At 36.5% G+C, this 23,055-nt stretch overlaps 1 protein-coding gene across 2 annotated transcripts; it reads right to left on the bottom strand.

Moving 5' to 3' along the window:
- Window positions 1–7,470: 7,470 nt before the first annotated feature.
- LOC145779952 (uncharacterized) lies at window positions 7,471–21,443 on the bottom strand. Of its 2 annotated transcripts, XM_082591644.1 has the most exons (13): window positions 21,310–21,443; window positions 20,620–20,771; window positions 20,010–20,081; window positions 19,723–19,761; window positions 17,026–17,058; window positions 15,174–15,245; window positions 13,744–13,821; window positions 11,665–11,859; window positions 10,486–10,674; window positions 9,570–9,666; window positions 9,279–9,316; window positions 8,892–9,095; window positions 7,471–8,003 (listed from the first exon to the last, which is right to left on the bottom strand). In XM_082591644.1, the coding sequence occupies exons 1-13, from the start codon at window positions 21,400–21,402 to the stop codon at window positions 7,850–7,852; spliced, it is 1,416 nt and encodes a 471-aa protein (XP_082447770.1). In that variant the 5' UTR covers window positions 21,403–21,443; the 3' UTR covers window positions 7,471–7,849. The 2 variants fall into 2 exon arrangements, with proteins under 2 accessions (XP_082447770.1, XP_082447771.1); XM_082591645.1 differs by lacking the exon at window positions 11,665–11,859.
- Window positions 21,444–23,055: the final 1,612 nt, after the last annotated feature.

Below are 23,055 nucleotides of genomic sequence, written 5' to 3' on the forward strand. Positions count from 1 at the left end.
CAGATCCCCGATTGACTTTACGTTGATACGGGTTTAAAGTAATCGCTCCTTTTTTTTAAATAATTAGTTAGAAGTAGCTTGCATCCGCTAGTTCGGATCATGTAATTTGTAATTGTAACAGGAGGCTGGCTTGACTGGTCCCAGGCTTTGGCGTATGTCAGCTTGACTGACCCCATTGTTTGTTGTTTACATTTAAATACTTCGCCGAATGCTTAATATTCTCGTACTTTTTATTGTTGCAACTATAGTTTGTCACTTTAGCCTATGACCTAATTACCTTCATAATTTGCATAAAAATTGTCATTTTTACTGCTCGTAGACTAATTTGTTTCTTAGCAACCAAATAACATTTTTAGTCATTTTTTTACAGTGAACTGGTGTAAATTTTACTGTACTATGCTGTTGATAAAAGTTGTACTGAAGAGGGTTAAATACCTGAAATCGCGCGATATGCAACATAAGAATTTCTAACTGGAAAAATGCAACAAAAGAATTTCAAATTGGACTTTGTCTCACTTTTATGCATGTACTCTAAAAGGTCGTCGTTTATATTATAGTGTTCATATTTTTCTCTAACACCACAAATATGTATTTAAAGTCAAAAAATGAAAGGGTGTACCAGCAAACAATCCTATAGATGTTTGCTGGTACACCCCTTCATTTTCTTTGAATTTTACTTCAGCAGTATGTTTTCTTTGCACTTACAACACATCCTTCATGCATGTATAACTTGTAATTTTATTTGTTATCAAATGTAGCCTATGTTTATCTTTTTGCTGCATGTGTGTCAGGTAAAACATAATTTTTAATAAGTTTGATATCAGATTACATATGTTAGCCTATAAGAAACGGTATTTAGTCAAGATTAAGCACAAAATTTGAAACGTGCTCAAAAGGTCTATAAGAGCAACGAAAAGATTTTTTCCCATGACAAAAACAAGCCAATAAACATTACCGTGAAATATTTTTATTGTATAGAATTGTAATAAAGTGAAAGCTTTTATTTTATCGTATTAAGCTCATGCAAAGAAACAAAGGAGTCAAACTTTAGTGGATGGTTTTAAGTTTTTTTTTGTATGAACCTCCTTTGTCAATCCAAGAGCAGGGGCTTTGCCTTTTTATATTTTTTAGGCAACGTTTATGACCAGAGTTAGATACAGGCAAAGTATTGACCAGCCATAATCTTGTTTTGTTATTCAAATTACGACACCAATCTTACCGCTTGGTAGGCTGTGGATTGTGCGGTCTTTCATGTGTTTTCCATGACAATCTCACACATTGCAAATGTGTTGTTCTCCATTTCTTGAAAATAAATAACAACCTAACTACTAAAAACGAGATATTGTGAAAAGTGTTGTGGCTCATACTTCACTCGTAGACTTGAAATCGCAACAACGGTCCCTTCTTTGCTTGCGGTAAAAAAACCTACACTACCAATTTGACATTGATTGCATGAGATCAGTTTTGGCTACCTCACATCATATTTATACTGCGTGACTGTTCACGTGACACGAATGAGACTCGGTAACATTACATTTCACAACGTTGCAAGAAAGTAACGACTATACCGGTATGTTAACTCCATACCTGTTGCTGTTAAATGTGTTTGCAGTTTGTGTTAAAATCTTTCTCATCTGTGATACGACTGACACCATACTCGAAAAGTCAGCAAGAATCCACATTCCACATGCACTGCTTCAATAAAAGTAGCCTAACCCAGACAGCAAAGCGTCATTTTTACATTGATTCAGCATTTGCAGACGTTGAATCAATGTAAAAATGACAGATTTTGCTGTCTGGGAAGTTAAATGTTTCAAAAATGTAGCCTAAAAACGTTTCTTAACGTTGTTGGAACATTTCTAATAAGTTAAACTCCCGGTTTGAAAAGCGAACATCTTATTTCAAAACCAACATGGCAAAGCAATGTCAACATCATGTTCTCTGAAGCATCACATTCACATGGAAATGAACGTGATTGGCCACTTTTTGTAACTTTCTACTCAGATGGTCTCAACATGGTTTTATTGGCTAGATAATTTAAAGGTTTTATTTAGGCCTACCATATTTTCATCGCCTAAAAAGAGGACACGTTTCGCCTGCAAGTAAATTTTACGCTTGAAGAATCTTTTACATGTTTTTAGATCATTCATTACAATATTGCCCTACGCAGCAAAAGTTATCAAAAAAAAAACAAAAAAAAACAAAAAAAAACGAGAAAACAGATTGACTGAACGTTTAACTTATTTGTTGTCATTTCTAGTGCTTCCTTAAGACAACAAATGATTTTATATTTTTAAGAGTAGGCAAAAAGTTAAAAAAGACCTAATTTTTAGACAGTTTCAATCAGACAGCAATGATCGCAAAAATCTGCAAAATGTGACAAATCAGGCCCGACCTCCAGGTCAAGCCTTAACTTATTTAACAAAATTGTTAAATTATTTGCAAGAAATATGACTAAAACAGTAGGCTGTAGCCAGGGCCGGATTTAGACCATAAGAGGCCCTAGGCTATTCCATTTGTGAGGCCCCTCTCTATTTTTGAGCTCAGAATTTCTCTCTAAACAACATCACATGTCATTGCTTAATGTTAAAAATATGAGTGCATTAAACTCTTCGTTCTTTTCATTTTCCACATTCATGGGTGCAAACTTTTAATTACTAGAATAAAAATCTAGTTTATGCAGTTTCGCCTTTAATTTTAATTTCTTTGATCAAACAACCGTTACAATAATTGTAAAGTTAATTTACGAGGACATAAGAAATAGTTACAGCCATCAAATAAAGTAAGACTAGGCTACCAATTTTTTTTTCTAGCTTTGGTCAAAGCAAAATCATGCAAAAGTTCATCAAAATTTATCTGCTTAAGTTTGTCACTCTCAATGCACGGAATGCTCACTTGCTCAGTGCGGACAACCTTTCTTGAGACATTGTCGATCCCAGTTTATTTTTGATGCTTTTGAGCCTTGAGAAAGACCTCTCTCCTAAGCAGTTTGATTGATTGAATCTTTATCCTCGGACTGGAAAGCTTCTTGCAGAGCTTAATCTTGGCAGTTTCGCATACTTGTAAAGGCTTTGAATCACTGACGCAGGCCCGGTCACCGAGATTGACAGAGTGAAGTTTCCGATTGTTGAAGTTTTGTTGCCGTGGAATTATTCCATTCACTAGGTGCCGCTGAATGGAGAGCAGTCCTTAACGTGCGCTGCTCAAGCGCACACCTCGAGAGTCGAACCAGCGCCGCTTGATCTTGAAGCTTCTTCGTTCCAGAAGTGACGCGCTAACCAATTGAGCTTTCGGTTAGAAACAGTCTTAATATTGCTTCCACGTTAGGAAAGGCAGTGTTAATTTTTTCCTTGCATATAATTTCATAAAGATCTCCATGAGACAAGGAAATAAATTGCTCTTCTGTACCGACAAGCCCTTGGTTTTGTGTTTGTCTCACGTACAAATGAAAATGTAGAAGTTCATCAGCAAGTTTCGGGTCAACATCTTCCGAATACGCTTCCTTTAAAAGTTCTACGCCTCGTAGGGGAGATGCAGGACCTATTATACATTTTTTCTTTATTGCTCTCATTTCTTCAGCTCATATCAAAATTAGACAAAATGTTTAGAGAATACGGCTCAGGTCAATGTTTATTGACTGTGTAAATATCTTGAAAATCGAATTTATTTTTGTTAAGTTCTTCTTCTTCTTCGTTTGAACCTTGTTCTTCGCCACTTCAAGGGTCGAGGGGCTCTGCCTTTTACCACCCTTGGGCAGTGGCGGCGACGCGGTCTAGATGTTTGGGCAGGTGTCGAGCAGCCATTGAATTGATTCGTCATCCAATTCACGCAGACCACGCACACCATTTGGCGCATGGTAGATGGCGCAGTTACAGATGGTGTGGTCTACGGTTTGTTCCTCCATGCCACTCACAGATCGCGGATGGAGCCATCCCCCATTTGTGCATGTTGAAGCGAAATAGTCCGACGCCAGTACGCAGGCGGTTGAGCCGCACCCAGGCCTTCCTTGGCAAATGCATTCCGGTTGGGTGGTGGCTGGTATCGGAGATGAAACTTCGATTAAGTTAAGTTAAAACTTATACAAACTTTTTTGAAAAGTGTATGATAGGTCCTGCCCCTGAAGGACCTATTAAACACAAGCAAACATTGAAAAAAACCTGTCTTTTCACTTTCATTGCAAAAACAAGCACATAAAGTTGTGAAATGATAATACTTAATGTTTATGAACACTTTAATTGCCAAAGTAACAGAGACAATATAATGTTGCTAGAAAATTAAGGTTTATTTTCAAAACCTTCAAAACATACAAAGTTTAATTCTTCAAATGCCTCATTGTATAATAGGTCCTAAACGTTACTATATAATAGGTCCTTTAAGGATTCATTTTTAAGTCTTAGTTAATACAAAAATATTTACACGAGCAATCACTTTGAAATTTTGTGACAACGTACAGGTTAGTTACCACACAACTGCAAATAAACGCAAACTTTTGCAAAGAGCATCAATAACAAAATTTATCGCCTTATTGCTGAACTCCCAAAAGTTTACATTTTGACCCCAAATTGGAAAATCCTGTGTTTCTCTTGAACCGAAAGCTTTTATCACACAAAACTTCATACAATTTAGTTGAACTAAAATCTTGATCCAAAACCATAAAAACCGAAACCATTCATTTTGAAGTAAAGAATTTACAGCGCTGTATAATAGGTCCTTCTGTATAATAGGTCCTGCATCTCCCATACAATTTCTACCTTAGTTGCTTTCAGATTAGCAAGAAAGAGGAACATTTCTGCAGTGTCACTGTACAATGTACATATTAGCTCTTCTTCATTGGCTTCAAGTGCGTCGAGCATAGGGATAAAGGAATTTATTTCAAACCTTTTCTTTGAAGAGAGACTGACCAGTTCACGTAAAGCGTCAGGTGCATTTCTTCTAGTGACAGCTCTGTAGTTACATGTCTCCTAGTGACAGGTCTCCTAGTGACAGCTCTGTAGTTACATGGCCATGTCTCCGTCAGGTCTCCTAGTGACAGCTCTGTAGTTACATGGCCACTTGGAGATGCGGCCTGATTTGTCACATTTTGCATATTTTGAATACATCTACTGCTAGTGTTTGACTGACATTTTCTGAGATTTTTTTACTATTTGCTGTCTCCTAATGATATAAAATCTTTTTGTTGCCTTGGGGAAGCAATAGAAAATGAGAAAAAGTAAGTTGAAAAACGCTAAATCAGACTGTTATTGAAAAATTAACAGTCTGACTAAAATCTTCGAAATCATTTTTTCTTTGTTTTTTAACATCTGAGGATGTTAAAACCTATTGTGTCATCTGGGAAAAACAGTACAGAATGGGTAAAAATACAATTTTTAGAAAAGTTTATTTAAACATTCGCAAAAAGGTAACAAAATCTGGAAATTTCTGCAAAATGTGACAAATCAGGCCGTATCTTTAGGTGGCCATGGTAGTCAATATTCGGCAAGGTTGCTTTTGCTTGCTGATCAAACTTATCTCTAATTTCGCTTAGAAAGTCTGTCAAACCAATTGTGTATAAAATTTTTACTCTGAAAAGCTTGATATATAAATACTTTAGGTAGGGTTTAAACTGGTCAAGTTTTTAAAAGAATTACAAACTTCAAAACCGAATTTCGAGGCCCCTGGACGCTGAGGCCCTAGGCTTCAGCCTGTCTAGCCTATTGGTAAATCCGGCCCTGGCTGTAGCCTACATTAGCGTTAAAATGCTAAAAACGGCGTGAACTAAAAAGCTGTTCCTTTCTTTGCAAAGCTTTAGGCCTATCCATGCCACAATTTCTTTTGCCGTAGGTTAGGTCTTAGCCTATAGCCTAGCCTACACATTGCACTTTTAGACATTCGTTCCGATTTGTTCAAGTACCAAACTGAGTTGGTAATAAGTTGGTAATAAGAGTAGGCAAAAAGTTAAAAAATACCTAATTTTTAGACAGTTTCAGTCAGACAGCAATGATCGCAAAAATCTGCAAAATGTGACAAATCAGGCCCGACCTCCAGGTCAAGCCTTAACTTATTTAACGAAATTGTTAAATTATTTGCAAGAAATATGACTAAAACAGTAGGCTGCACATTAGCGTTAAAATGCTAAAAACGGCGTGAACTAAAAAGCTGTTCCTTTCTTTGCAAAGCTTTAGGCCTATCCATGCCACAATTTCTTTTGCCGTAGGTTAGGTCTTAGCCTATAGCCTAGCCTACACATTGCACTTTTAGACATTCGTTCCGATTTGTTCAAGTACCAAACTGAGTTGGTAATCAACAACGTTACGTCTACCAGCGTTGTACGGTATCAATATAAAACGTATGTAGGTAAAAAAATAATTCTTTGTTTAAGTGTGAGCATGGTCTTTGAAATGTCATTTAATATCTTACAGTAAACCAGGCAATGAACATTCAACAACGGTTCCATAAAATGCGTCAATTTCTTGTAGAATGTATAAATCAGCATGTTGCATTGGTATACAAAATATTTATAAAACAAATAGCCTACAAGCCGTCGTTGAAACGTCACCAAGCAATGTAATCCCGTTGAAAATATAAGCATGAAAACCCAAGTTGTCAAAAAAGAGGACATTTGAGCATTTTTTAGTGTCCTCGGAGGACAATTCATTTTTCTTGAAAAAAGAGGACAAATCCTCTTAAAAGAGGACATATGGTAGCCCTATTTTATTACAACTTTTTAAAGTTAACGTTTCGTTGGCTTTCAGGCTTGGTATGCACCGGTAAAATAATTTTTATCTGACTAGTTACAAGATTCCATTCAGTAAAATAATTTACACAAAACCGTAAATGAGAAATCACTTTCCCAATTGCTCCTCACTGTCATCTTTCCCTATATCTTTTCCTTAAGTAGTAGAGAGCAAGGGGATAACACTTTACTACTGTAGTAAGACATTCAACAGCCATGTTGTCATAAATTTTTCATCCTGCAGCTTTGGCTTGTGACTAGTTAGCAACATTGTGGTTTGAGGTAATTACACTTTTGAAAAGTCGAAAATTGTCTTGAAACAAAATGCATTACAAACATTTGCTTGTAGAATAATGACACTTGTTTGTTAAATAAGATATTGATGCCTTGAACTGTTCTCGTTTTTGAAAATTGTAAATTTTTTTTACAAGGTCTTCATTGTTTTTTGTTTGTTTTTTTCTTTTTGAAAAAAATAAATTATAATTTTAAGCATTTTTGAGAAGGCATATTTTTATGTACAGAGAGCAAATTGTACAGAGATTGTTTTAATTAGTCTTCGATGAATATCATCTCAATCTATTTTGGTGCACAAAAATTAAAACTTTGTTGTTGGTTCTTTATGTAGAATTTTTTTGTAAACTTAAACTACGAACAAAAATAACATAAGTAGCCTACTCCGTTAAAGCGCTCACATTTACTTGATAGCCAACCATACCTAGAAGAATTCTAATTTTCCATCTTTATTTGAATAAGGACCTCATGTTAAAACATAAATATTTACAATATTTCAGTATAAACGCTTTTTTTGTAAGGGTGACCCAAAAAGATGCGTACCCGTGTTTTATTCGATTTTTTCACATTTGGAACACATCTTGGGAAAGCCATAAATTGACTAAAAATTGACAGAAAAAGCTGAAACTCTGGTCAATGGTCGTCCATAAACTGAATAATGTGTGGTTGTAATTTGAAGTAAATAGCTTTTCAATCAAAGTCACAATTGAAATTTTCATAGGTACGCATCTTTTTGGGTCACCCTGTAGTTTATGAACATGCCATATGTCACACTATGTTTATATTTAGCTACATTGTTTTCAAGTAGAAATTGAACACTTCCAGTGTCCTCCACTTTCTTATAAGTTACAAGATCCGTCTTGGCATCTCTCTTCCGTGTTCCAAAAGAGCATCAAGGATCTTGATGGAACGAGATTGAGCGGGAGCAGGAGATGCCCGATCAGAGTCATGCACCATCTTGTATACTGGAGTATTCATGTCAACATCCACGTGTTGGTCACTGAAAAAAGGGTTTGATTTACCAACTGAGCGCATTTATAGACGGAAATGGCATACCGTACAAATGACGACAAATGCAAAGGTGCGAGGGTCATGCCGACAGCTGCTACAAAAGGCAGTTCATTGGGACATGCAGTTTTTTGCACCAATCAGCCCTACTGTTTTTTTTATTATCGAAACAGTTTCGTAGCTCATCTCACAACAATGTTTAAGGCTGTGAAAACAAAGTTTTGTTTAGCGACTGCTCAGAAAAATAAAACGTTTTACACGCAACATTTGAATTGTTTTAAATTTGGAAAGCTGGAGTTATGATGATATGTTTCGCATGAGGATATGCAAAACAGCAATTGCCATTTAAAACCCACAGTATTGACAAGTTTATGACTATAAGTGGGTAAGAAGATAACAAAACGCCAGCATATTATACAATAGCAGGCACATGCTGAAGTGTATGAGTGATAACAGGGAGCACCAGCAGTACAGCGATTTCAACATACTGAGGAAGACTTATTCATAAGTGAGAATGTATAGGCCAACTCAAACGAGTAGCAGTATTTAGGACGCTTCGAGGACACGAGATAGTAGAATGTTATTTAACATAAGTTTAATGGCATTATATGGTTTGCTAAGTGACAAACGATGATGAAAATTAAATGTTGCAAATAACAACATTCAGCCCGTGATGAACGTAAATAAACAGTAGGGTCTTTGACTATCGTAGTAAGATGGTGATTGAAGAATTACATTTAATTCTTGAGAAACTAACAAATTGGCTAGAATATTCATGTAGACTACAATTTAAACGGAAGCAAAAACTTCTACTATTTTTTTTATAAATGCAGATGCAACCACAATAAACCTAATAAAAATGATTGAAATGCACTTGTACCCAAATGCCTCCGGATCTGGAACTTCAGCTCCCTGTGCAGCTGCCGTGTTGACAAGTGTGCTGACAATCTGATTGGCACTGTACATTCCAACCGGCGTGTTGTACTGTGAGTGTACTATCGTTGCCGACAATGGGCCTTCTATTTCAATACGCTGACAAGGATAAGCAGCGGCAGCTATCTTTAAACTGTTCCCAGGATCGGATCTGAAAAACAACGTATATTTTGTTAGTTGTTCTTCTCTATTGAATACTGCATGCGCGGTATAAAATATTATGTGCAGTAGCCTATATGCAGTTAAAAAATAAACTCTGAAAACAGCCTTTTGTTGATAGGAATGAGGTACATACGCTATTACACTTTTTTACTAAAATAAATCAAATACTCACAATCCATTGGGCTTTTTAGGCAAGATCTTAAGTTTATCCTGATATGGAAGTCACCGTGGAAGAATCGGAGTGTAGAAAAAAGGTAATATGAAAGAAAAAAAAATGGAATGAAAAGCACAACACCCAATCTTAAACATTTAAAAATGAATTCTAAATAAAAGTATTTGTTGCCGTTTTGAAGTTTGTGACAGTCTTCAGTTAAACGAATCTCTAACTGTAGCCTATGTTCCACGGCATTATGGCCAATACAGTATTTTTACAAATGTAAGCCAGTTCCAATATAAAACTTACATGGAGCCAAGTCATCTTGGGGTTATACACTGGCTGTTTTTTTGGTGGTTTCAATTGGCGTCGTATGTAGTCTGGCATTTTTGGTGTTGTGTTCTCCCTAAAACAACCAATGCAAGTGTTCAGGTATGAGCTAGTGTTTAAATTAGTTAAAATAGATAAGCTGTAGGATACTGCTTAAAACCTTCTTTCAAATTCAATAGCTCTAAGTAGGCTACATAAATTAAAACTGGACTACTCCAAGTATTCAAGTAGGTATTTGAGGCTTGGAAAAATGAAGTAGCCTATGTCCTGTACGGCTATTAACGAACCAGAGTCAGAAGCTTTTCTAATAGCACAAGAAATATCTTCTTAAATTTTCAGCCTGGCTCAAATGAAGTTTCTTGTTCAATTTTTGAGTGACCAGAATAACAGATTACTTAAAAAGGAATCGAACCCACGTTCTCAGCATAGAAGGCATAACATGCATTACGCCGAGGTTATTTTCAATTTTAAAATATAGCCTACATCAAGCAAAACATTTTTTTGCAGTTTCTAGATAAGCAACAAAACAAAAAAAACGTTCTTCACAATTTTTTATGTCTTGACTCTCGAGATACTTGAATACTGAACAAAGACGGTTATTTTATTGCGATTCGATCATGAACAAAGACGGTTATTTTTCTTAAATGTATTAACAAAAGAAAAATGATCGAATCGCAATTTCTGCAACAAAATACACAACGTAAGATTGTTAAACTCAACACTAGAACTAGAACAAAAGAAGCTGTTGTTCGCTAGCCTGCCAGAATGAAATGATACGAATAGAACAGAGTACTGCCTCGCGGAGTACACGTGACAAAAGGAGTGCAAAAGTAATCAAGGAAGCATGCTAACTGCAGGCATTTGTGCAAATACTTTAAATATAACTAAACCTTACGTATTTTCTTTACAACTTTCATCCAAAATTGAGTGTTTTTCAGTCTCTTTCGTGGCGTTTTCCAGCTTCCGTGTCCTAGGCTTTGGTGCCGGCGGTTGTTGAGGAAGATCTGTACCATTCGCATCAATGGTGCGTTCGGATGTTTCCAAATGTTGTGTCTCTGAAATCTCGTTTTTCTTTTTAGTTTCACTGCATTTAAAGAATATAAATTAGGCTAGCTTGCTCAGAATAATTTGGACTCACAATCGATGGCCAGGATTTGATTACAAAACTGCAATAGAAAAATCACAATACAATAAAGGAACTTAGTGCTTCATTGCCTTCAACCCATGACGAGAGCAAGAAACTTAAAGATGGTGGCTCACAAATTGCTGTCTGTAAAAATGTGAAAGAAAAAGTTTCACTATCTATGCGGCATGTGTAAAAAACTAAAAACTAAAAAAATGTTTTAAAAACTTCGTCGTGTAAAAAATCTTCTGGCTTTCTATACTGCCAAACCATTTAAAAACAGTGTTTTAAAATTGCAGTTAAAAGTACACGGGTGTACCATGCAATCATAAGAGATTAGCTTTATACTTTAAGTTTCGTTTTGTGAAAAACAATCTGAAATAACGGTGATTAAAGCGTCACTTGACTTAGGCGAACCTTTATCTGATCAAAAAAGAATTTATATATGTGGGATAGCCTGCTCTACTACAAGAAATATTAAATGCAAAAGTTCATCATTAAATCTTTGAAACACTTTAAGTTTGCAGGATTAGAAACACATGTAAGTTCTTGGTATTTAAGCTAATTTACTGCATGTTAATGGCTAAAAAATTGAGTTTATTCAAGGTTTAGATTACAATGTATCATTGTGTACATGCCAGATCAAGTTTAAAGTATGCTTTCTATGTACAACTAAAATTGAAGGCCGTTTACATAAAATCAATACAGAATAAATAAGCTTGCAAAGTAAAAGAAAGGCAACAATTTACAATCGAATGAAGAATTGATACTAACCTAATCGGGTTGAGGTGTAGAGTTAAAACACATGCAAGCTTTTCTCACTTTGCAAAATAAATGAAAATAAAAATAATTGCACGTGCAACTGCTCCAATACAGTGGTGATCACAAAGCACGCGTAGTGTGTGAAATGTACAGGCAGCTGACTGCAAGTGTGACAAATGTAAAAGTCACCGCAATAATGCTCCTTGCTGACTTCCACAAAATATTTCACCAACATTATCAACATTCTTAGAGATACTGGAGTTAGAAGACCCGAGCGAGGTTTTAAATCCATTTTCATGAACATGGTTTTCCGAATGCTTCTTTAGCGCCACTTTGTGGACGTATTTCGAAGTGTTTTGAAGGCAAACGTCTACTGCTTTTAAGCTTGAAAAATGATAAAAATAGTTAAGCACATTACATGCAAGGGAATGATTTTTTTCTAGAAAATATCATCTTGTCAAAAATAAATCAATCATTTTCTATAATAATGATGAATGTCGTTACAGTTTCTTCCTGTCAGCTCAGATATTTATTAATTTCCAACATTGCTTTGCGAGGAAATATGTTGTAACAGATTCTTACAAATTTATTTCATTCCCTAAAACATTTTCAGCAACTTTTTGTAGATTGTTTTGTAGCCTATACAGCAGATATAAACAAAACATTTGCTAGTTACATGTAGGGTAGTGGTAAAACAATTAACAAATAGGAACAAAACATCAACAAAATTAGATTATACTAGGCTAGTGGTGTTTTTGGGAATCTGAAGAGCTTGTAACGTTCCCTAAGCATTGTATTGACACAAAAGTTAATCAACTGTAATGTAATTAAGCCAAGCTACATGGTTACCTCAGTAAGCCGACTTAATTGATTGTTCATTGAATCTATTACTGGATGAAACGTTGTGTGTGGAGTTGTAGCAAAGTAAATGAAATTTTAAGATGGAGAAACAAACGTTAAACCAACGTTCATTGACGTGTTACGGGTACAAACGTAGTAAAAAAAAGTTAAAAGAATAATCAAAAAATACGAGAAATTGACATAATAAAGTTAGATAATAATCTCTACAAAAAACAGTATTGATTACTAACTCGCCTTCTGATATTTATGATAGTGTCACGCTCAATAGCAAATCTAGAAGACATGGTAGAGCCCAGCTTGTTTTCCGAATAAGCATTGCAAGAAAGAATAAAAAAGACAATGAATGAGGTAAACATATGCCACGCTTCAACCTATGGCAGGGTTACTCAACTAATGTTAACAAAGGTCCAGTTTGACAAGTTGAATATTTTTAGCGGTCCGGTGAATAAGTTATTTCACACGCAACCACAAAAGTTAAATTATCTGTACTAAACCACTTTTTTAGGTAAAATGTAACCCGAATTGGATTTCTGAAAAAGTGTTAGGGAATCTGGGGGGCGAATCCCGCCAGCAACTAGGATAATCACAGTGAAATTGCTTCCTCCCAGTAGAAATCTGTTTACAGAAGCCCTGAAACGTGGCAATGAGGTTATTCTTCCAAAAGCCCAAGGTCCACCATCAACATCCAGACGGTCCGGATTTGGACCGCGGTCCGCTAGTTGAGTAGCCCTTACCTATGGCGTTTAAAGGCAAGGGGCATCCATAAAATATTGAAATTCTTTTTTGTTGGGAAGGAGCGATCTTCCTGGCGTCAGCACTACCTGACTACTAACTATAGAACAGCGAGCATTGCGTTTGGCTAACCATACGGGTGTAGCCTCCACAATAGTCATCAAGACTTTTCCAAAAACATGTGTTTCTCGGACCAGAAAGATCGCTCCTTCTCAAAAGTGCATATCCTTGGCGACAGTTAGTTTAATTGTTTTCTTTCAACAAAGGTAAGGAAAAAGAAAAAAAAAGCCCATAAGCTTCATGGGCGAAACACGTGTTTATCGCTGTCAATTCTTGCTACACTCGATTGCCGAGAAACACAATCTTTTTTGTTTTATTGTCATCAGAGTTTGAAACTAAAATTCATGAGGCACTCCAAATAAAGCAGCACAACCCCAGGCTCAACAAACAATTATTCGCTGGAGGGGCATCTTTTTTGTTGAATTTGTATTAGCTTACGTTTATTTTACATAGTTATTTCCCCATGACTTCACGTGACAGATGCTCAGTTCACTGTCATAAGATCCACTATTGGACATACGCCACAATCCTTGTAGAGTGTAGACTGTAAGCATTTCAACATCTGCAACCGTTCATAAAATCTTTCAAAGCTTTGTGGTATTGAATTGCGCTTACCTTGTTGGGCTTATGACACCTGTTGATGGTGAAGCTGGGGTTGCAGCAGACGACGATCCAACACTTTCTGACATGACCCTAAAATAATGCTAATGCGTAAGGTTTCAGGTGATTTGGTTTTGAATTTCTATCCTCGTACTGACAAAGACTTGATGAGTTATTCCTGGTAGTTTCACATACTTGTAGAGGCTCTTGACTCAGGGCTGGTTACCGAGATGGGTAAAGTGAAGTTTTTCGATTGTTGAAGTGTTGCTGCTGGGGAATTATTCCATCCATTAGGTGCCGCTGAATAGAAAGTAGTCCTGAGATGCGTTGCTCAAGTGCACACCCAGAGAGTCGCACCAGCGCCACTTGATCTAGTAGCTTCTTCGTTCACAAAGTCACATGCTAACCAATTGAGTTAACGGGCGAACGCTGCATGATGCAAATCGTAGTATAACAAGCAGAGATGTACGTATACGCCGCAAATTCTACGCCGTATACTTGCGGCGTAGACTTTTTGTTTGCGCTAACGCTTGGGGCCACATTTTTTTGGATAGTTGTCGCTTGAGGCTACGCCATAAAGTTTTCGCGGTTTTTAGCGCATAGCGTCAACGCATACTTTTTAATGTCTTTTTATTCGCTACAACACGCCAATACTTTCCAGCGCTGCAGCTGAAAGAATGTTTTCAATGGGCAAAGACATATTGAAACCAAAACGCAGCAAAATGTCAGATGAACACTTTCAGATGCTTGTGTTTCTTCGTGGAAATTCAAAATAAAACTTGTTTGTTTCGAGTGGTTTATACCGTGTGAATGTTTGGCACCTAGCAAACAAAATGAGTTTACGCTAGTGTATGCGCTGACGTTGACGCCGCCAACTTTTTTTTTACAATTTACGTTTACGCATCCGGCGTATGGTTTTTCGAACGTTTGCGTTTACGCTGACGGCGTCAATATTATTTGTATGCGCGTACATCACTGATAACAAGCAATATTTTCTCATAAATGCTGAATCCATCATAAAGTTTAATAAACCAGTCTGCAGGTCTTGTAGCCCAATACGAAAACAAACTCATGCTTTCAAATTACTTCAATTAACTCTCTTTCTTAGTTGCTCAAACGTTTCTTACTTGGCACTTGCAAATCAGGTGTTTATAGCAATAATTTCCTTAGCGGATTAATAAAAAACTTATTTCAGATTAAGGAAATCACTTTTTAAACTTAACCCCAGCAGCCTCGCATAGCCAAATTATGAAATCCTTCAACTAGGCTACTTAGAAAGCTCCAGTCACAGAAGATAGCACGAAGATAATTGAAAAAAATGTCCAATTTAAATATGATAACTTAAGCCACACATTAGATACGATCCAGATGAACAGTGGTTTAGTCAAACGATTAAAACAGTCAAAACTTTGCTGGCTTATTTATTTTCTTATACCAACACTCACATCTCTCGGTCGGTGCTTTCAAGCGCGTCTTCTAACTTCTCATTCTTTAAAGAGTCGTCTCTATCACAAGCACTGCGGCAAAAAGTAACATTGGAGTTGAAGTTCCACATCAATCAAAAGTTTAATTCGATTGCGAAAAACTTAAAACTATCATTTTCATGCAAGATACCAGTTTCTGGCATTAAATAAGAATTTAAAGTTATGAATAATGTGTTTTGTTTTTTTTGCAAACGGTAACATGTGAGTAGCCCAGTTCATACCACCTAGGGCTACCATATTTTCATAGCCCAAAAAGAGGACACGTTTCGCCAGCAAGTAAAATGCAAGTAGAATTTTACGTTTGGACAATCTTTTACATCTTTTGGATAATTTTAAGCTTATGCAGCAAACGTTAAGTTACAGCAAAAAAACAAGGTAGATTTATATGCCAGATTTGGCCTATGAATCTTTTGCAGCCCCCGTATACGGCCTGATTTGTTAGCCTACATTCTGCAACACATTTCCAGATTTTTCTAACTTTTGGTTGCTGTCTGAGTGAAATATTTTAAAAATCATATTTTAACATCTGTTGCTGTCTTTCCCAAGTGACACAATGAGTTTTAACATCACAAGGGATGGAAAAACGAAGACAATTTAACCTATGAGATTTCAGTCAGACTGGTAGCCTAACAAGACTTGCTTACAAGGACTTTTTACAGTCTGCTTGAACGTTTTTTAGTATAGTTTTTCTCATTTTTGACTGCTTCCTCAAGGTAAAAAAAATCTTTCATATTATTACGAGTCAGCAAAAAGCGAAAATATCTGATTTTTAGAAAATTTAAGTCAGACACCAACGATCGCAAAAATTTACAAAATGTGACAAATCATGCACCACCTCCAGGTGGCAATGCCTTAACTTTTTCAGTGAGAAAGGATCAGCTTTGAAATTACAAAATTGTTGGCATGAAATATGATTGAAATTGTATGCTATTCAATAGTTAAGATTCTGAAAACGGACTGAGATGACTAAAAGGCTGTTTATTTCCATGCACCATTAAGGCTGAAACGAAAATCGTACATAAAATGCGTTCTATTTGCCACCGTAAGCCATGTTATTCATTTTGCACTTTTGGACATTCTTTCCTACTTTCTTCACTTGACCAACGAGACAAACTCTTAAGTTGGTAATCATAACGTCTACAAGCGTTGAATCAATTTAATAAAATCTGAGTAAAAAGATTATTTTTTCGCAAAAACTTTGAACTCGTTTTTGTAAAACTTTGAACTCGTTTTGTAAAACTTTAAACTCGTTTGCATTTTTCTGTTTTTAAATCACATTTTTTAATGTATTTCTTCGTGATTTAGGCTACATAGCCCACTCATTTTTTTGATTTCTTAAATTGATATATTGTCGAAAATTTCCTTATAAAATTCAAATTCAAAGTCACAAACTTCCGATAACCGCGAAACAATGGTGTTTGATATGTTACAATACAGTAGACGTCTGATTGTTTACAACAACGGATCAACAAGATAGGCTACTCCAATATTCTGAGTTATCTTTGAATATTACATTGGTGCAGAAAATTGTTTTGGAAAGCACATACAAGCCATCGCCGAAAATTCGCACAACAATAAAATCCTGTTGAAAATTTAAGCAAGAAAACTCAAAATACCAAAAAAAGAGGACATTTGATCATTTCTGAGTGTCCTTGGAGGACTATTCATTTTTCTTGAAAAAAGAGGACAAATCCTCTAAAAAGAGGACATATGGTAGCCCTAATACCAACTGAAATAAATTTAACATTGCCATTCTTGACTGACATGCAATGCATTCACGCTTGGATCTTGTCAAAGCATCAATGCAACTCACCTTAGACGGCTGGAAGCCCGACTGACACGTTCGCTAGAAAAACATAAAAACTGTTTCACATATTTACAACACCAGTCAGAATGTTAGTGAAGTGGGTTGTTACAAAATGTAATAAATTAACGGAGCACGTTTTTAGGTGTACAAAATGTATATATTTGTCAACATGTAGTCAGTAGGGGGAGGGGGTTAATCGGCTTTTTTCAAATTCAACTTTATTCCTGGTTTTAGGATACAACAGGACATTCTAAAACCTCTGAAAACAATTTTAAAATTTCCGCCCAAACCCTCTACCCTGAAAATTACTTTTTGCGTCCAATTGCCTAATATTGTATGGACGTCACTTTTTGTTTATGGCATTTAAACTTTAAATATTATCTGCTACTGTACTAACACACATTAAATATGCTGCAAGACAACCGCAAACATTTTTCTGGTTTTGGTTTTATCGTAAAACACGGGACAGTGGTCATTTCTCTTTGAGCGCATGACTACGCGCATGCGCGAAAGCGTGAAATTAATGCAAACAGTTTGTATTACGCTGGTTGTATTTGAGCGACCGTTCATTGACTAACCACTATCTCTAAAAACTACTTTTCAAAAAAACGAAGTCGCTATTAGCTTGTTTTGTTATAACAACTGATAAAACATCTTTGGCTTCTGTCTGCAAAAATTTACTCTACATTTATAATTCAAGTCCTCATTCTGAGACTCTCCGCTCAATCCCTCCATCTACCTGTATATTTCATCTTTTGGTTTCAGTTTAATCACATGGATTGGCTTGCCTTTGGTTTGCTTCTGCTGCAACAACCAATTGAAAACCTCAGGCTGACAACGGCTGCTCAACAGTGAGTTGTTGTTGTTGGTACGGCTGCGTGATTCTCCGCTCCTTGCGTATTTTTTAATGTTTGTGTTTTTATCCGGCAACCCTGTTTTTCTTATCTTTCTAAAATGTGGCCCGTTTGAAATCACTTAAAAGAAAGCTTGGAACTAAGTTTAAATGGTCATTAGTGAAAATGAATAGTTGTATGTTGTCCTTATTAAGTCGATCGGAACTGCGTACTATCTGCATTGCTGTGTTACTTGTCCTGATATCTAGTGTTGTGCTCAATCTGTGCTAAGGTGCAAGTATACAAATTTAATAGTAAACCTGGTCTAATCAAATACTATGCTGTTGGGCTCATATCCGTCATTACCTTTTATGTTGTAGTTAGTGTGTGATGTTTGATGCATAGGGTAGCCTATCATTATTAACATGCCCTGATAATTTCTCATCTGCCCTATGGTGACTTTGTTGAAGCCTGAGTTCATTGGTAAATGTTGTTGTAGATTGTTCGTTTGGAAGAAATTCAGTTTTCTCTTTGGGTCTTGGTTTCGCCAACGTCAGGTACATACTTTGTGCGATTTGGTTTACTGTATTTAGATGCAAATGATGCCGTAAGAATAAGACAATTAAGAATAGCAGCATACATTGTATGAATACTGTTTGATTTATTATGTGCGAGTGTAAATATGTGTGTAGGTTAGGCACCTGTCTTAGTCTCGTTTGTTTATTGCAGTTATCGTCAGTCTTCACCTTGACATCAATCAATATACACAACAATTCAATTGGCGTGGTTGTACATTGGAGTCCAGAGGAGGCTGTCGCATTAAAAACCTATACTGACAGGCTGGTAAACTGCTGACGCTGTCAAAGCATCTGACGTCAGCCACAGTTGTATTGCATGGTTGTCGACGCGGTAGCCACTTAACCATGACAACTCCCCGCAAGACCTGAAAGACACCGCTAACCAATCAGAACATATGCTTAAGTGACTACCGTCCAATTGTCACCCCTCTAGCAGTCAGCCAGAGAGTTGATCTTACTTTGACCTTTGTTTGGTTATTACAAAAGAAAAAATAGTTATGACAGGGGTAGGAATCGAACCCACGTCATCGAACTGTATTCCCAAGCCTTGACCCACTAGACCACGCTGACTACGGCGGAATGTTTACGGATTTTACGTTATATCAGAAGTGTTTACGCTTTTTCTCCGTTTTACCTGTAACTTTCTGATTGGTTGAAGCGCTGCTCCTGTAACTTCTGGTTGGTCTGATTTTCTGATTGATTCATTTGTTTCACCAATTTTTTTATGTTTAAGAGCCCACCTGTCGACGCGAGGTGGTTGTTGAGAAAGCTCTATCAAAAGGACACCGAACAATGCGCTAATCCTGAAGAGATCTTTCAGAAGTTGGGAGAGCTTTAGCTCCACGGTTTGTGGTTAACCTGTAGGCCTATACCGATGCAAGCTCAACTTGACCCTATTGGGACGAAACTTTCCTAATTTTTAATACCCTGTTGTATCAAGATTAAAGTTTAAATCAAAATTAACCCTCCCTCCCCATTTATAATCAGTTGGTTGAAAACATATCCACAAGTTTAAGTTGCATAGTTAGAAAAAAGGAAATGTTGTAGTATTCAATTTATGTTGTAGCCTATTTCAGACAGCAAATCAATCGTTCTTTAGATTATTACGAATGACTGATTTGCTGTCTGGGCTTTAGAAGGGAAAACAATACTGTATTTATGAATGGAAAGTTGTACTTAGCTGGAAATTTTTGAGTTGTAACTAGATTTCTAAAACCTGAAAAATAACAGCTCTGATATTTATGATAACACAATTATTAGAATATATTTGAAACTGTAACATTTGCACTTGCCTCATAGGAGTCATGACCGATTGACTTCGAGGTCTTTCTCTGCAACGAAGTGTGGTTTTAATGTGTCTGCTATGTATCATACACTAGCCGTACTCATAAAATAGATAGGCATACTTGGAATCGGTCAATTATGGAAAATAAATTACACAAAACTTTAATAAGAAATTCAAAATAAAAATATTTCAAACAGGTTTTGAAGAGTCCGAACTCCGAAGTCAATCAGTTAATGAAGTAACCGAAATTAAACTGAAAATTTTAAGTCAAAAAATCTCTTGCAATACACTCACAATTCAGAAACAGCCGTGATATTGGTCTCCGAAACACGTTTTTTCTTTGTGACCTGAACTATTTCATCCTGGCTAAACAGAGAAAAAATAAATGAGCTGTAAGCACTCAGAAGGATTGCCAATGTCTTTAAAATGGACTTTGAACCTAATAGGCTATGACGCGGAACGAAATCAAACAAAGTAGTAAAATTTTCAGCATACGTAGTTATAGAATTTATTAATGCTACTTTTTAATTATTTCATAGCAAAAATATTGTTCAGAATTTTTTTTTAATAATTTATCAATAAACTTTCGTAATTCTAGCTCAAACTAATTTTTAAAAAAGGTTGCTGAGAAAATTCTTCAAAGTTTTGTGCTAATCAACACGTCTCCACCACGAAGTGTTCGCGACATTGTGACGTGAGAGATATTTTGCTTTCGTCATAAGCTAAAATAACAAGTTGATAAGAATAGTGAAACCACATTTGACAGGCCAACTTCTCCCTTGTTGCGACAATGCCGCTTGTTTTTTTTAACCTTGCAGTAAATAGGAAAAACTTTTCTTAGTTTTGAACAAAGCATTACACCAAAGCCGACATCACACTTATCAGTACTTTGCTTACCATGTACCTGATAAGCGTCATGTGAAGAGTCCAGCCTGAAATTCTTATCATTTCCATAATTTCTGGAAGATCGAGATGGCTGATATCAAAGCCATTGATAGCGATCAAGGCATCGCCTTGCATTACATTGGCTTGTGCTGCTTTACCTCCGGGTGTTATCTTAAAAAAATAAAAAGTTATTATTTTGTGCTCAAAGCTTTGTTGTTCTTTATTATCCCCAGTCAGCAAATCAGCCCTTTTTTACAATGACTCAACATCTTATTTTTTATAACTTTGTTTGTCTTCGTTTTTTTGTTCTCTCGTTGTTGATGCCTCTCCTTGTTGTATGAGGTAGCAGCTGACTTCGTTGACCCTGTGGTTTTTCGCTGTCATTCCTAGTACCAGCATCGCATTCAATGTATTTATTTCTGTAGCTTAACTGATGTAGGCCTATACGTGCCATGATACTTGGCTCGCACGACGACGATACTAAAAAAAATTTGAAATCTTTACCTGAAGACGTTGAATCAATGCAAAAAACATTGAGTTGCTGACTGGGTATTTGTAATATTTGTTTCAAAATTCAGACCAAAAATTCCAACTCATATGGAAAGCATTCGGTTAGTAAACTATATATTAAAGTTTTTAACAACATTGCAACAATTTTTTTAACTTCATAAATAAAATTAAATGTAGGCCTATTGTAAACAAAACTTACTCTTGAAACAGCAGTCAGCTTTCCATTTAAGGGCCCCCCGGAAAGACGAAATCCCCAAGGGGCTCCCCCTGACATTGACACCTCGTAAGGCATTTCAATGCCGAAACACTTGACGAAATGTTACATAAAAATATTTATCTGTTGCAAAATAATAGCTATTAGTATTACTGGCATGCGATCTGTAGTACCCTCAATAACACAAAAATTGTATCTTATCTCAACAAAAACTAAAGCTATAAGCTGTTCTTCATTTGCCATTATGCTTCTTGTTATACAATGCAGTGCCATGCACATATACAAATAGGAATACGTCGGTATGCTCGAAAGAAGTATCTGCAGTTTCAATTACCTGTCGAGTTATACTTAATCAGTTTAACACACAATACTAAAGAAGTTCTTATGACATCAATAAGCCCTCCCGTTCTAATGCAACCGACTGCGCTGCTACTGTACAACATTTCACTTGGCGTTTGACCTACGTAGTTTGGAGACCACGATATCTCAAGTTACAATGTCTGGGTTTTGTCACTTTCACCGATCATCTTTAACCACACTGTCGCAAAAACTGTAGTGTTGCCAGATGTTTTTAAAAAGATTCGAGCCTAACTGTCATTAAAAACCAGCCCGAAAGTAGCCCAAAGGATACAAGTTGAAACTAAACTAAATGTGCCCAACATTGGAACATTTGCGCCATGTAAAATCTTTAAAAATGAAGCTTTTTCAGTAGAAATGGTAATTGCACTTCCATAAAAGTTGATTCCAAATAAAACGAAACCGAACAAATCAACTACAGTAGTCCATAACATGCAACTGCTAAAATTTTCCGACAAATAAGTAACAACACCAGTCCAATTCTGCGAAGAAAACGCAAAACTAGTAACCAAGAAATACTTCTTCATTCAATCACGAAAGCATTAAAACGTTATCCTGCTTTGCACTCCACTCGTGGCTTATTTGCTACTGAAAAATCTCAAAACGAAATTCTGTAATAATTTTCCTCTCGTTTTCAAGGTTTTGTCCACCGATTCAAAATTTAAATTGAGTGGCAGGCAAGCTAATATCTGTGTTCACATTCTGACATCATGTCTGTCTCTGGTCAAAGCACAGTCTCTTGATATCGCTATCAAGTCAATGCAAAGCCCCGATAGCTCAGTGGTTACGCGCCGGGCTCAAGATCACACGGCGCTGGTTCGACTCTCGGGGTGTGCGCTTGAGCAACGCATTTCAGGACTGCTCTCCATTCAGCGGCACCTAGTGAATGGAATAATTTCTCGGCAACAAGACTTCAACAATCGGAAAACTTCACTCTGCCAATCTCGGTAACCGGCCCTGCGTCAAGTGCCTCTACAAGTATGCGAACAAGTACCAGGAATAACCTATCAAGGCTTTGTCAGTCCGAGGATAAAGATTCAAAACCAAACCAAACCAAACCAACGCCGAGCTGCTGTTTTTGAAAATTGACAACCTTCTGCTAAAATGTTAATCTCCATCCAATTAGTAATCTTCCAGTAGTAAAAATTGGAAGTAAGAAACTGAATTCCGTCAGTTTTTAATCACTTGCTTTAAATTGCTGTTCTTTCTGTGGACCTCAAACCAACAAGTTGGTGATGCTTTCACTTTGCGACTACGCAGCATCAGATTTCGAATGAAAAATAAATCCAAATTACACTCAATCTCGCCTTCAATTCAGTTCACCAGGCCATAGCCCAAAGAAAGGTCGTAGTTACTCCTCTCGATAACTGTGCA

The sequence above is a fragment of the Aplidium turbinatum genome, chromosome 11 (assembly GCF_918807975.1).
Source record: "Aplidium turbinatum chromosome 11, kaAplTurb1.1, whole genome shotgun sequence".
Lineage (NCBI taxonomy): Eukaryota > Metazoa > Chordata > Ascidiacea > Aplousobranchia > Polyclinidae > Aplidium > Aplidium turbinatum.

Excerpts from the sequence above, each read along its gene's own strand:
- LOC145779952 (XM_082591644.1), bottom strand. The coding sequence starts at position 21,402 with ATGCCTTACGAGGTGTCAATGTCAGGGGGAGCCCCTTGGGGATTTCGT. Across the intron at positions 15,246-17,025 it reads CGGGCTTCCAGCCGTCTAAG|TGCTTGTGATAGAGACGACT; the intron begins GTGAGTTGCATT and ends TTTTTGCCGCAG. Across the intron at positions 9,096-9,278 it reads CCTAAAAAGCCCAATGGATT|ATCCGATCCTGGGAACAGTT; the intron begins GTGAGTATTTGA and ends GTTGTTTTTCAG.